The 13,988-nt window shown below is 40.9% G+C and overlaps 1 protein-coding gene across 8 annotated transcripts in view; it reads left to right on the forward strand.

Moving 5' to 3' along the window:
* Window positions 1–13,988, forward strand: part of tanc2b (tetratricopeptide repeat, ankyrin repeat and coiled-coil containing 2b) — a 253,724-nt gene that overhangs the window by 135,898 nt on the left and 103,838 nt on the right. For all 8 annotated transcript variants that reach the window (XM_050059794.1, XM_050059793.1, XM_050059796.1 and 5 more), the window contains one exon: window positions 3,704–3,883. In XM_050059794.1, coding sequence (XP_049915751.1) covers window positions 3,704–3,883 — 180 coding nt within the window. The remainder of the gene's footprint in view (window positions 1–3,703; window positions 3,884–13,988) is intronic.

The following is a 13,988-nucleotide window of genomic DNA, read 5'->3' on the forward strand; positions in this document are numbered from 1 at the left end:
TAGCAGACTTTTCCTCTGCTCATATGAAGCCAGGATAAATCACACACAAGACTTAAAATGCTATTTTTGTGGAGGCTTTATTGTCTTCACAGTTTATTGTTTCTTATCTGTGAAATTAAAGTAAATAAAAGCTTTGTTTCCACTGAGGGAAATGGTTTCAGTTTACAGAAACAGACAGGAGGTCTGTGGCAACATGTAGTTACATTTCTAGGACAATGGCGCAGGGTACGGCATAAATCCCGCTTTAAATAACAGTTTTTATTAGTGGAGTCTGGCCTTGAAGAGAGTGATATAATGGCTTCAGTTCCCCGTTGGAAATCACGGTCTGACAGCAAGGTAATGCGGTAAAAAAACAAAACAAATTCTAGCATACACTTAAACTAAATACATTTTCCTGCTGACCCCTCCACAGCAGTACATTACTTAACTTCTGTGGCTGTGCTCCTCCCTGCTTCTTAAAACTGGGGTGTGCCGACTGCCACCTGCTGTAGGTCATACACTGACACCTCATACAACCCCACATCAAAACTATCCCTTTAAATACATGTTGCTGATGAGGTCTTGAATGCAGGACTTGTACCTGTAGTGGAGTGTTTCCATAGTGTGGTAAAGGAAAAATGTATTAATGCTGTTATAATTTGTTGTTTTCGCTTAGTATTGGAATGCATTAAAATTGAGTTGGATGTTGACGACTGATAATTGCTACCAGAATACCAAGTCCCTTCTTGGTATTCACACCAGGCTCTGCATACATGAGGAGAATTTCCATGCATGGGGATGTAACCGCTGCTCTGGCTGTTGTTTTTGCTGTTGCAGTGACATTCCCCAGTGAATGGATGGACTGACTCCAGCACTTCTGGAGCCACGGGGAGATGTGCGTGTGTGTGCTTTTGTTATTTCTATACTATTTCTATACTAGTGTATTTGCATTACAGCAACCGCTTTGACCCCATCCTAACCGTCACACAGGCTTCCCTCTGGGACTTGTCACGGATTAGTGTCTGATAATGGCTTCATGTCTCACTGTGGCGGCTGCTGTCTGATGTGAGACTGTTGCTTGACCCGTTGGTTTTACAGCTCCGTCTGCAGGGACATGGGCAGCCTGAGCCAGAGCTGATTCACAAAATGGATGTTGTGTTTACAGACAGCTGGCTGGGTTTTGTTCACCGGGGAATGTGTGTGTGTGTGTGTGTGTGTGTGTGTGTCTGTGTGTCTGTGTGTGTGTGTGTGTGGCTGTGTGAGGGAGAGAAGTTTTTAAAAAAAAAGCTCTAAGTTGTCATAATTTGTGGTTTTTGAAGCAAGAGAGGAAAAAAGGGGTGGGTGAGTGATGGAGAGTGGTTGTTTGTCCTCCGTCTGTAATTACTCCTCATTGTGAAAGCCTCTTTTTTTGTAAATGAAATGCTCTCTCTCGTGATCATGACTGTGCACTTTTTGGGATTGTTTAAACACATTTCAGATGGTTAGAAAATCCTCCTTTATTCTGTTGAAATCATGGGGTATTCTTGTGTTGCTGTAGGGCTCCAGAGGTCAGGCAGCAGGCTGTAGTTTCTAACAGTGAATGTAACCGGCACGTGTTGCCTGCAGGGCTGTTCTCTCTTCTGGGTCACGCCAATCTTGTTGCACTCAGTACTGGTGTTGCAGTCCAGGATCTAAGCTGAGGTACTGTCAGAGTAGTCATAACTGTCTGTCATTCACTTTCTGCAGGGGTGGACAATGAAAAACACCAGCAGAGTCCAACACAGAAGCCGTTCAACGAGCAGTACTTGAGCAAAAACAGCTCGTTGTCAGAGAGAAAATTGTGGGGTTTTAATGGTAGAGAAGTTGTTTGTCATTTGCTGCTTTCGGCTTGTTTAACCACTTGTGCCCAAAAGACTACATTTAGTGTGATAAGAAGAAATGTCACAACAACTTTTCCTGATTGGTCAAAAGTTTTTAAATCTGGTACAGACATACCTTCAAAAAGTATCTAACAGCACAATTTAAAAAAAAAAATCACATGAAAAATCACATTTTTCTGATTTATTATGAAAGTAGGGATTTTTTTTTCTTGAAATGAGAAAAAACCCACAAATATTGTTTTTTGTGTGTTTTCAACTTGTTATGAGTTTAGTTGTTGATACGAAATGCCAAGCTTCTTGTGTTTTCTGGATTCTGCCATTTTCTTAACATATATATAGTCTTTGGGCACATGGTTTTGTTATAGATATAATTTTTAAAGATGTAACTGAATACTTTTTAATGTTTTTATAGGTTTTTTTTATTTTTCATAGGTATATTTTTTAGTTTTTTTTTAATAATACAATGAAATTTCTTTTAGTTGTATTTTTTAAAGATATAATGGAATAGATATTTTTAGTTTTATTGATATAATGAATTTTTTTTTTTTTTTTTTTTTTTTTTAATAGCCATAATGGAATTCAGTATTTTTTTGTATATTAAAATGATTATATTTTTTAGTTAAAAAAAAAGAAAACATTTAATGGAATAGATTTTTAGTTTGTTTTTTAAAATATAGGTATAAGGGTTTTTATGTATAGATAAAATGGAATATGATGTTTAGTTTTTATTTTTTTATAAATTTGATGGATTTTTTTTATATATATATATATATATATAATGGGATATATTTTTAGTTTATTTTTTAAAATATAGGTATAAGGGTTTTTATGTATAGATAAAATGGAATATGATGTTTAGTTTTTATTTTTTTATAAATTTGATGGATTTTTTATATATATATATATATATATATATATATATATAATGGGATATATTTTTAGTTTGTTTTCTATAGATATAATGGCAATTTTTATAGATATAATGGTATATAATTTTTAGTTTTTCATTTTTTATAAATTTAATGGAAAATATTTTTTATTTTTTACACACACATATATATATATATATATATATATATATATATATATAATGGGATATTTTTTTGTTTGTTTTCTATAGATATAATAGAATTTTTTTATAGATAAAATGGTATAGGATTTTTAGTTTTTAATTTTTTATAAATTGAATGGAATATATTTTTTATTATATATATATATATATATATATATATATATATATATATATATATGTGTGTGTGTGTAATAGGATATATTTTTAGTTTTTATAGATTAAACAGAATTTATTTTTTTTTATATATATATATATATATATATATATATATATATATATATACACATACATACATATGATGGGGTATATTTTTAGTTTGTTGTTTATAGATATAATGGATGTTTTGTTTTTATAGATATAATGGGATATATTTTTATTTTTTTATAGATATAATGGAATATATTTTTATTTTTTCATAGATATAATGGGATATCTTTTTAGTTATATTTTTATAGATATAATGGAATACAGCTCTTATTTTTAGTATAATTTTTTTAATAGATATGCAATATATAGAAAATATAGAAAAAACTATAGTCCAATGTGCACAAAGCCTAATTATAATATGATAAGACAAAAATAATGTAATTTAAGAAGATTATATCAGTGACATTAGACTCAAATGTTACAGTTTACAGTTAAACACCATCTCCATACTTTCTAACATGAAGTCCTCCTTGCTTTCTTTGCAGAAACCGACTCCTGACAGTGTTAAAATGTTGGTAGAGTTAATCAGCTGTTGACAGCAGAGAAAAGCATCTCACTCTGTTCTGATTTCCCTCCCATCCTGCAGGTGGCAGCATAGACAGCGACTGTGCCTTTGAAGGAGACTACGCCGTGCCCCCGCTCTCGATGACCGAGGGCATGCAGCACATTCGCATAATGGAGGGCGTGTCACGCTCGCTGCCCTCCTCCCCGCTGCTCACCCACCAGACCATCAGTGTCAGGCTGCAGCCCGTGAAGAAGCTCACAGGTAGAGACACTGACTGCAGTCAAGTCACAGTCAGAAACAATGCTGTCACATTTTCAAAACCTTGTGTTTGGGAAGCCTGATAAAGATGTGGGCTAAATCTGGTACAAATTTGTCTTGTACGCACTTGCTTGCCTGTAGCTGTCCTCCCCCATAGACTCATTGTGCTAACACAGCCTCCCTTAACCCTTCGCTGAACCACGTAGGCAGGATCACAGAGTCACGCAGAGTCAATTAAAACAGATTTCATGAGACAAATTGAAGAGGAGTGGAAGGACTTCTCACCATGATGGTTGCCGATAATCAGTAATCACTTACTCACCCACTAATTCTGAGTGGACGCAAAAGGCAGAGCCGGAAAACACTGCAATTTCCAATTCCTGTAATCACCAAAGCCTTATCTAATCAACAGAGCCAAGAACAGCTGATGGACTGGGAGCTGTGGTCAGCTTTATCGCTCTTTATCTCCCACCACTAATCGTTTCCTTCCACACTCATGCCTGACATTCAGAGAAAGTCCCTCCATTAACTGGATTATGAGTCTGTGTCATTTTCCCCGCTTGCTTATATTATGAAAATGGGAAGCTGTGGTTTGGTACGCAGGGCAGCGTGGACGTCCGAGGCTCCTGCTGCTGCTGTGCTGGTTTTCAAAACGAGATATGAAATATTGACACTGCAGCTTCACCCAATATCTGTGCAGCCTCCACACAGAGAGCAGAGTGGGTGTGAAGGACTTTAAAGCCCGATTCAGCAGTCACCACTAGGGTGCACCAGCCTCTCAGCTACTCTACATCATTAACCATTTCTGATATGCCGGGGGGAGCAGGGTTTTTACATCATACAGAATGATTTATGCTCTCTCCCGGGTCATCGAAAGTGTGGGTTTTAAAGAGGAAACACGCCAAAGCTGATTTTCTGTCATTCCACCTGGGTGTGCCACACCGCTGTAGGAGGGCTCTGTGTGGGTGACAGCATCCAGCAGTGGCTGGTTGTGGGAGATCAGGACTTGAGAATTTCACACTGAGCCACTACTTCTCTTTTCTGTCTCTCTGCTGTTTGAGGAGCCATTTGTATTTTTCTTTAACTTCACGTTTCATGGCAGATGCAGCCTAATTTGATGTCTACACTTTGATCTGTGTGAATCAAAGTGAATTTTTTAGATCGTCAGTGTGTATGTGAATCTGTAGATATATACTGTGTGTGTGTGTGTGTGTGTGTGTGTGTGTGTGTTGACGGTCATCACAGAGGAACATGTTTTTTAAGAATAGCTTGATTAATGACAGCAGCGCCGGCTCATTTGTACTCTTCTTACTTCACGGCTGACGCAGGGAGAGGTCTGTTTGCAGTATTGTCGCACATGCCGTCACTTGGCTTGTTATATTGTGCCTGTCAGGTGCTGCTGGTTGTGAAGGCTGCTTTGTATTTTTAGAATTTAACTTGGGAATTAGGCCTCCTCTCGTTTTTAATATCATGACTGTCTCAGCTGTGCAGGGCTCAACACTTACTTTTAGAGGAGGTTTCCAGGCTGGCAGCAGCGTTTGGTTGCCGAAACTGAAACTATAGTTGCCATTTTTATTCACCTCATATTTTGAGTAATTAAGATACTGTAGTCATGTCAGCTTGATAATGAAATGTGACATAAAGAATGTTCAGATGCTGTGTTTGTGTCCAGCAGACAACGTAAGGCTGTAAAGCAGGGACACTCAACTTGTTTTCCCCGGGGGCAACTTTTGCAAAATAACAGGAGGCCAGGGGCCAGTCATAAATATTTATCATCTATCAGTACATTTAAAAAACGAATTGCCTGTTTTCACCCGCTTGATATTTGTTGTGTCCTCACTCATCTTCGACAAGAGGCAAATCCAGTCGCAGCAGCTCCACACAGGTCAGGTGTACAAAGGGGCATTTCAAGGGTTTGAGGCTATTCGGGGCTTAGCTTGTACCTCTGTCAGGGGGTACTGGTTTTTCTTCCCTGGCACTTTTTAATGCCTCTGCGCCGGCGATAGTCATCAGCCCTTTTTAAACAGCCATTGTGCAAATTTGCAGGAAAGTCCAATCAGTCTTTTTTCAGCATTGGCAGTATAAAAACAAAATCGGGGAGTGCAGCAAAATGCCACCTGCCTACTTTTGTTTATACAGAATGCGCCTTTTTCGGGGCAATGGGGGGCGTGAGCAACTAACAAAACGTGTAGCTCAGCATATGACGTAAACAGTGACGTGGGAGGGAAGCCGCGACTGGTCAGTCCTTCGGCAATTCTCTCGTAAGTCAATCCGTTCTTCACCGTCCCCGTCATCTGACGGTTAATGGCCTCTTCGTTTGCGATTTTGTGTTGCAGAGACTATCATAATCTTTTGAGAGTTCATACCTGGTGACGTGTGTTTCTGTCATCGGGAGTCTCGCCAACTGTGTTACAACTTGTGTGTGCACACCACAAGATTTCACCACCGAGTTCTCGTCAACAGAGCCCCAGATAACGCGGTGACGTCACCAAACTACATTCTTTAACTTGGAGACGACACATCGTAAAGGCATGGATATTCTTCCCAGTGTTGAATCAGATCTGCCTCCAGGGCCTGGGTCCAAACACAACGTGCTCCACGTGATCCTGTGGACGCCGCCGTTGTTGTTGCTTGCTGGCTTGTCAGTGTTGCCAGATCTTGGGAGCGAAACAAGCAACCAGGGCTATGGACACAAGCCCAAAAGAAGCGACTATCATGCGTTTAAATAACTTAATAGACGGATATATAAAGAGAAAGGTGACGTTTAGAGAGCAAGCCCAAATAAGCAACTCCACCTGTGGCTTGTCCTCCTCACATTTCTTCCGTCCTCCTGCGTGCTGACGTGGGACGTATCCCACCTTTGTCAGTTGTGTCACACTTATCCAGTTTCCTAGCATGCCAGATATCCAGTCCCAGTCACAGACGAGGGGGCGACTTGCTCGTAGGCTTGTTCACACATGAGGACTCATCCTGGCAGACTATCTGCCGACTCACCTCCGACCCAAGGTGGCTCTCAAGATCCTCTGTGACGTCAAAATCACGGTGAAAATCGTGTGATGTGAACTAGGCTTAAGTCTGACAAAAACCAACATTAACCTGCGTGATTTTGCAGCTGGTGACCTCACAGGACTGAGATCTGTACATCTGACTCTCGTACCTGCTATATACAAGTGTTACTCTTCAGATCACATGTTGATAACGTCATTTCACGACTTACAGGAGCTAAACCACTCTTACATAATCATGTTTTACTTTAAAACAACACGCACAAAAGTCCTCAAGTGCCCCCGAGGTCCTTCATGTCCTCATAGACCTGTGTCTGCTCTCGAGTGGCGTCAAGCACCAGATTGCACCAGGTCTCAACCACCCCGGCTTTCTCACCCTTTAATTAATTCAACTCAGCACCACTTCCTGCACAGCTTGACAGTACCAAGCTTGTGTGTGTGCATGTGCTGGCGTCAGAGGGCAGAACCCCCCCCAAAGCCAGAGATGGCAGAGGTGGGAGAAGGAGAGGTGGCAGATGAGCGCATTAGAGAGTAAACAGCAGCAGGTCTAAAGGCTGCAGAGCTTTGATCCCCGCCCCCCCCCCTCCACCAGCCGCAGCCTCTCTTTGCCCTCCTGTGGCAGAGTGGTGGAGAGGACTTGAGTTATTCAACCTCAAGGCTCTGATAGAATGAAAATGCTATGAAAGCTCTGACCTTTTTAGAGAATCATTGAGTTTCTGATTTAATCCCCTCTGCCTGCATGAAGACTCTCAAGGGGGCCCTCAGACGCTCGAGGGGTCAGCTTGTGAGACGGATTGGTGAGGAAGGCAGGAGGCAAACCTTACGGTGCCAGGCCATCGCACTGGACTCATTTCAGGTGCATTTGTTGGTCGGATCACGAGCCGGTGACTCCAACTAATGATTATATTCATAATTAATTAATGAGCCTATTATTTTCTCAATTTAAGCTGCAGCTGGTAACTTTTATGAAAGTAACCTTTTGCCATATTTTTTAATTTTTTTCTGATTTTACAGCTCAGTCTCAATTTCCGTCACGTCAGCCTGCTGATGTATTACTCGGCTTAGCAACAAGTCCATTCATAAAATCTATTTCCATCACGTTTAATCCAATTTAACTAACAATAATATTTGTGGACTTTATTAAACCTCCCAGGGAAAGTGTCTGTTAATCCCCCCGTCTTCCAGAGAGGTCAGACTGCACGGTCAGGGAGAGTTTCTGTGTCTGAATGCACTTTAACAAGAGGTGGAAAGTAACTTCTATTAACTCAGTTCTGTATTTTAGTATTTTGAAAGCATCTTTCAGTGACTAGCATTAATAAACAAAGGTCGCAATATCATTATTTCATGACAAGGCGGCCATCTTGAGGTCTGGAAGAAACGCATGGTGGTGACATTGAATATAGCTGAATAATGCTTCGCTTTGCCCTCTCCATTTTCCAGTGTGTTTCATATGTTTAGGCCTCTGCTTCTTTAATGTTTCACAGGCTATAGAATGCTGGCAGAGAACATGCAATATGTTGCTGTGAGCTTTGAATGAAGAAAAAGGCATCTGGTATTGTTTGGTATTATAATAAATGTAATAATGATAAACTTTAATTATATGGCACCTTTCAAAGCACAGTTACAAAGTGCCGTAAAATAAAACTAATGTATCCATAGTCAAATAGGGAACCATCCCAGGGTCTAGACGCTGATGGTGGTCGAGGTTGGTGAAGATGAGATGAGAAGATGAGAAGGTGCTGATGATCTGGATGAGTAGAGGATTCAGCCTTTGTTGAGCTCGTCCTGGACTCTGGATACAATGGCTAGATGTGAACAGGGTGGGGGAAGGCGTGACAATTCTGCCTAAAATCACGGCTGACAGCAGCAGAAGAGAGAGCAGATTTAAAATTTTGCAGTAGCATCCTGATTGGCTGATAGAGATCGTGGTGAAGTTTGATTGGATAACTACAAGAGTGAACACCCACAGTCAGCAGATTGGAGGAAGCAATGGGAGTGGGAGGGAGAGAATTATGAATGAATGAGTCTTCCTGATGGAACTTGACCTGACCTGACCCACATCCTAATCGACACAGAGATTAGGATGACGTGCAGTAGGCTACCACACCTGCCTGGTACATGTGACCAATTAGTTCCACGACCCAGCCTGTCAACACAAGATCCAAAGCCCAACCCGAAACCGCAAATTCTCTAATAACAATGCGCCGCTCAAATGATTTAGTTTGGGGACATTTCATGCAGGTGAAACACAGATTATATATTTCAAAATAAACCAGCATGTTCTTGTTTTACTCAGAACCTGAAACAAAAGACAAAAAGACCTGATTCAGGACTCCAACGGCCGGGCTCCACCGGCTGCAAACGTAAGCGTCACGTCAGCGTAGTGTTGCGGCGTATTCATTTGGGCTCCACTGACTGCGTACGGAAGCGGCACGTAGAGAAGCCAGCGGGGTTGATTACCGTTTGCTGAGCCGAGAGGATGCATGTAGGCTGCATGAAATGTTAAAGCATTTTCCACCTAAGTTATTACATATATTTGAGTTATCTACAAGTTTACTGTACTGTTTGTCATCTACTCGCTTTCAAATGTCCGCCAAATGTCACGGATAAACATGGGTAAATGCATGAAAAAAAAAATCATCACATATCACCTCTGATAATGGTTTATTCATTTAAAAACACAGTGTGCTCGTTTAGCACACTATTTCATGTAGTTTTTATCTGCTGGAGGGTCGCGTAGGGGAGCGTAGCGCGACAAAAATAGAAGAGCCGCGTAAAATAGAGAGTTGTTGCGCGACAGACGGGGTTGTCGCGCCGCTACCGTTGCCGGTGGAGCTGCTGTTATTGATTAACAGGGGGGCGAGCTGCCACGGGACTCGCGCTGCAGACGTGTCGCGCCCGGTGGAGCCCAGCCGTAACACTGACAGTAGTCTTCCTGCATAATGACGACTTTTTTAAAAATACTTGTGTACTTTTACTGAAGTAACACTGACTGCAGGACTTCAACTTGTAAGAAAGTAGTTGTGGATATTTGTACTTTACTTGAGCAAATGATTGGAAAACTTCTTCCATCTCTGACTTTAACCGAACACTGGGCTCAACTCTGGATCGTCTGCTGAGTGTCTTTAAACATTGTGATTCAAACACCATGAGTTCACTTTTCCGAGTCATGATATCATTTCTTTCTCTGCGCACTCATGAAAACACATGTTCTCATTTTGTTTCAGATATGCAACATTCCTTCATCGTCATGCATTTTCCACAGACCACCGTGTTTACGTTGCCTATTTTTAGTCCGCCGTTATCTGAGACCATGAGTGGCGATGATTGCTCATCCTCACTACGATATCTCAGTGGCTGATTGTTATGAGTTGTAATCACTGATTGCTTATTTGTTCCTTAATAAACGCCTCACTCAAGTGTCAGCCTCGCCAGAGACCTCGCCCCAGCTGATTGATTAGCCCTGCTCCACTCTGAAACATTTAAAGGGAATTATTTCAACATCTCTCCCCAGATTACACTGCTTTCCCCTAATTAATGGCAGCAATCAATACAATTACTCCCTCCCTGTGGATTGCCACATAAAGGTGGAAAATTGCTTTTGGCCTTAAAACCTGAGAATAAGCTTGATTTAATTATGCCGCCTATTTTTTTTTCTCCCACTCTTGTAGCAATTATCACAGTAATATGAGTATATCTAAAATCTATTGTCTCTCTCTGGTGCTTACAGTAATAGAGTGATATGTGAATAAGTGGTACTACAGTACAGCTAACTTCTAAACGGTCACGTGACGCAGGCTTAAAAATGCTCAGCGGTGAGGTGGATGGTCAGGACTAACAAGGCTCAGTGTGCAGAACTGCTTAGTCAGGTTTTACAGCTCATTGTGTGGGTGGTCCTAAAGGATCCACATTAAAACAGTTGAGCTCTGTTAAATTAGCCACTGAATGCTGCATCTCTGAGCCTGTGTCATTGTTTGCTGGAGTTAAGTGTCCAAATGACAGGATCACTTGTTGGCATCTTTCTTGCACAGATACAATGGACTATAATTAGATTTTGTCTTAAAGTCCACAGATGAAACTCGTGTTCAGGCACATTATTTTGGGGATTCTTCAAAAGAGGCGTCTGGGAAATGTAGGATATCATTCCCTCAAGGGGTGGATGAGGCAAGTAGTGGAAACCTAAACAGTTCTAGCTCGTCAGAAAATACTTCATGAGTCATCTTGACAGTCACAGTATGACACAGTAATGTGAGAGCGGAGATACACCAAGAAAGGGCAGAGGCATTGTTGCAAGTTTTGGTTTTACTTTCAAGGCCCAGATACACCAAACTGATGTGGCCGTGTCTTGGCCAAAAAGTTGCACATGAACACACCGCAAACACTTTAACCGATGGCCAGTCAGCACGTATGTTCTGCACCTGCGTGACAGGAAATAACTCCACACTAGCAGACAGCAGTGGTCTATTTTCGTCATTCAAAAAGGGAAATCCAAAGACCATCTTGACGCTAGTTAGCCAGTTAGCACATTAACAACACAATCCAGTGTTAACGGAACAGAATGTCTACCGTGCACCAATGAACAAACACACAAACCATCACAAGTTTGTTTTGGTCTCACCCCCTCTTGATGTTAGCTCTGTTTCCCTCCTCCCTTCCGTATCTTGTCTCACGTGCTGAGCTGAACTGTCAGTCAGAGTGATTTCATTAAAAATGCTAACTAGCGCCGACAAGGGCCAACTGTACAGAACACACGGCAGTGACGAGGGCCACAGGCACTCACCAACGGCCCAGCGTTGACCAATGGCCGGCTGTCGGCTTGATGTGTCAGGGCCTTAAAGGAGACCTACTATACTCATTTTCAGGTTCATACTTGTATTTTGGGATTCTATTAGAACATGTTTATGAGGAAAATAAAGATGACCATTAAAGCGTTAATGGTCAAAATACACTTTATTTTCCTCATACTGTCTGTGCTGGGACACCCGTATTCACCCTCTGTCGGAGACGCTCTTTTTTTAGCTTCTGTCCCTTTAAGCCCGCCCTCCCAAAATGCTCAGCCTGCTTCGATTGGTCAGCGTTACTGGTGCTTCTCTGTGCTCTCGGTGGAGTAAAACACCATTTACTGCCTTAAAAAAAAACACCAATTAAAGCTTCTAAACAGTTGGAATTAGGGATGGGCGTCAACTTTTGATTACTGATGATTGATTGTTAAGGCTTTTGATCAATCACAAATAATTTTGCTCAATAGTTGCAGTGTGTTTCCCCTACAATGCCTGGCATAGGTCCGGCAAAAAATCATAAACGGACGGAGGCTCTCATCGCTCTCCAAAGCCCCGGCGGCTTCCCTTGAGGCCTCTGAAAACACTACGCCTTTGAAAGATGGAGATTTCGCTGAAAACGGAAGCCTGTAACTCTGGCTGGCAACGGTTGTAAACACCCAGGGGTGAACTGCGCATGCGCGCCATTCTTCCTCTTTGGCCTGGGGGGTTGAAACTCAGAACTGGGGCAGCTGCGCTCTCTTGCGGCGACAGTCTGCACTGCACTCTTTTGTTTTCTCTCTTTTGAAATACTCGCTTATCAATTAATCGATAATTGATCGTTAATTTTTTTGATAATCAAATAATGAATTTTGATCGTTTGCCCATCCCTAGTTATATGATCTGAAATCGAGGAGAGATTAACAACATCGGCAACTTAAATAATCCTAACGTTAGCATGTAGCTACATTTAGCAACATATGTAATGTAGACACTTGCAGTAGTGTGCCTGGGCTATTGACTTTATAAAGAAATCTGTCAGGAGCTGACGTCAGGTTGTTGCAAAGTAGAAAAAACACTGGAAACAGAGTTCTCAGAATGGTCTGTTTTACTTTTAGACACGTTTACCTCATTATATGAAACATAGGCCACTTTAAAATAAACATCCAACATTGTAACATTATATATATGACAGAAAATAACAAAAAGCATAAAAGGTCTCCTTTAAAACCATCTAAGGCTAGAGCAACTATTTTGATAGTCACTAGTTCTAATGTCTAAACTGTGAGTAAAGTGTGATGATCCACTTCTTTTCTTGGTATTATGTGATCATAAGCTGAATTTCTTTAATGAGAATGCAAGATCATATCATGTTGCAACCCGCTTTCATCCCCAGGACATCAAATACATCAGCTTGGTCACTGGCCCTCGGTTTATGATACCGACACTCAAGGCACCCTTTTAGCATCTGTCTTAGACGCATGGGTCAAACAAATACAGGACTTTAACCCATGAGACCACTATTCTTGTCCCAGGTGAAACTAAAAGTCAAATTTGAGGTTTTTTTAAAGTTACAAAGTTAATTTCACATGACATAAGTCAACTTGTTAACTTATTTATGTAAGTGACGCTATGAAACGAACGTATATTGACCCAAACCATTGTCTTTTTTCTAAATCAAACCAATAGTTTTGTTGCCTAAACCAACATTTCCTGTGAACACAGAAGTTTATTTTGAAAAAACACTGTAGCAAGTAGCAATCTTGAATTGACACGCTGTCCCCGAGTATCCAAAACCGATGCCAGAGGGGTACAGAGAGTGCCATAGTTTATAGCATAGGGCCACTGACCAAGCTGCCACATTTGACGAGTTGGGATCGAGAGTGTGTTGCATGAGGTCTCCATCAGTAGAAGAAGTTGTCATGGAATTAAATGTTGAATTTTGTAATGGAGTAGAGGTAGAAGTATATAGAAGTGGAAGTAATGCTACAGTATAAAAGTAAAAGTCCTGTTTTCAAAATGTTGCTATGTAAAACGTAGAGGTTTTGTCAGCAAATGTATTCATCATGAAGATTCACCACTTTAAGAGGTTAAATTTATTATACATGCATTACATTACTGTATTATTGTTCTAAACACCCATTACTCCCAACATGATGTAAACAAAGTTGTTTAAAATGCAGCAGTGTGTCTTTTCTGGAGTAAGATGTCCTTGTTTCTGGACACCACGACATGAAATCTGGACTTTTCCTTTAAGTCATCTAACACAAACCTGCAGTGCAGCACGCCTCAAGCATTTTATGGTATCTTGTCCTCTCTGTGTTTTTGAGAGGAAGGTTGGCATTT

The sequence above is a fragment of the Epinephelus moara genome, chromosome 13 (genome assembly GCF_006386435.1).
Source record: "Epinephelus moara isolate mb chromosome 13, YSFRI_EMoa_1.0, whole genome shotgun sequence".
Taxonomy (NCBI): domain Eukaryota; kingdom Metazoa; phylum Chordata; class Actinopteri; order Perciformes; family Serranidae; genus Epinephelus; species Epinephelus moara.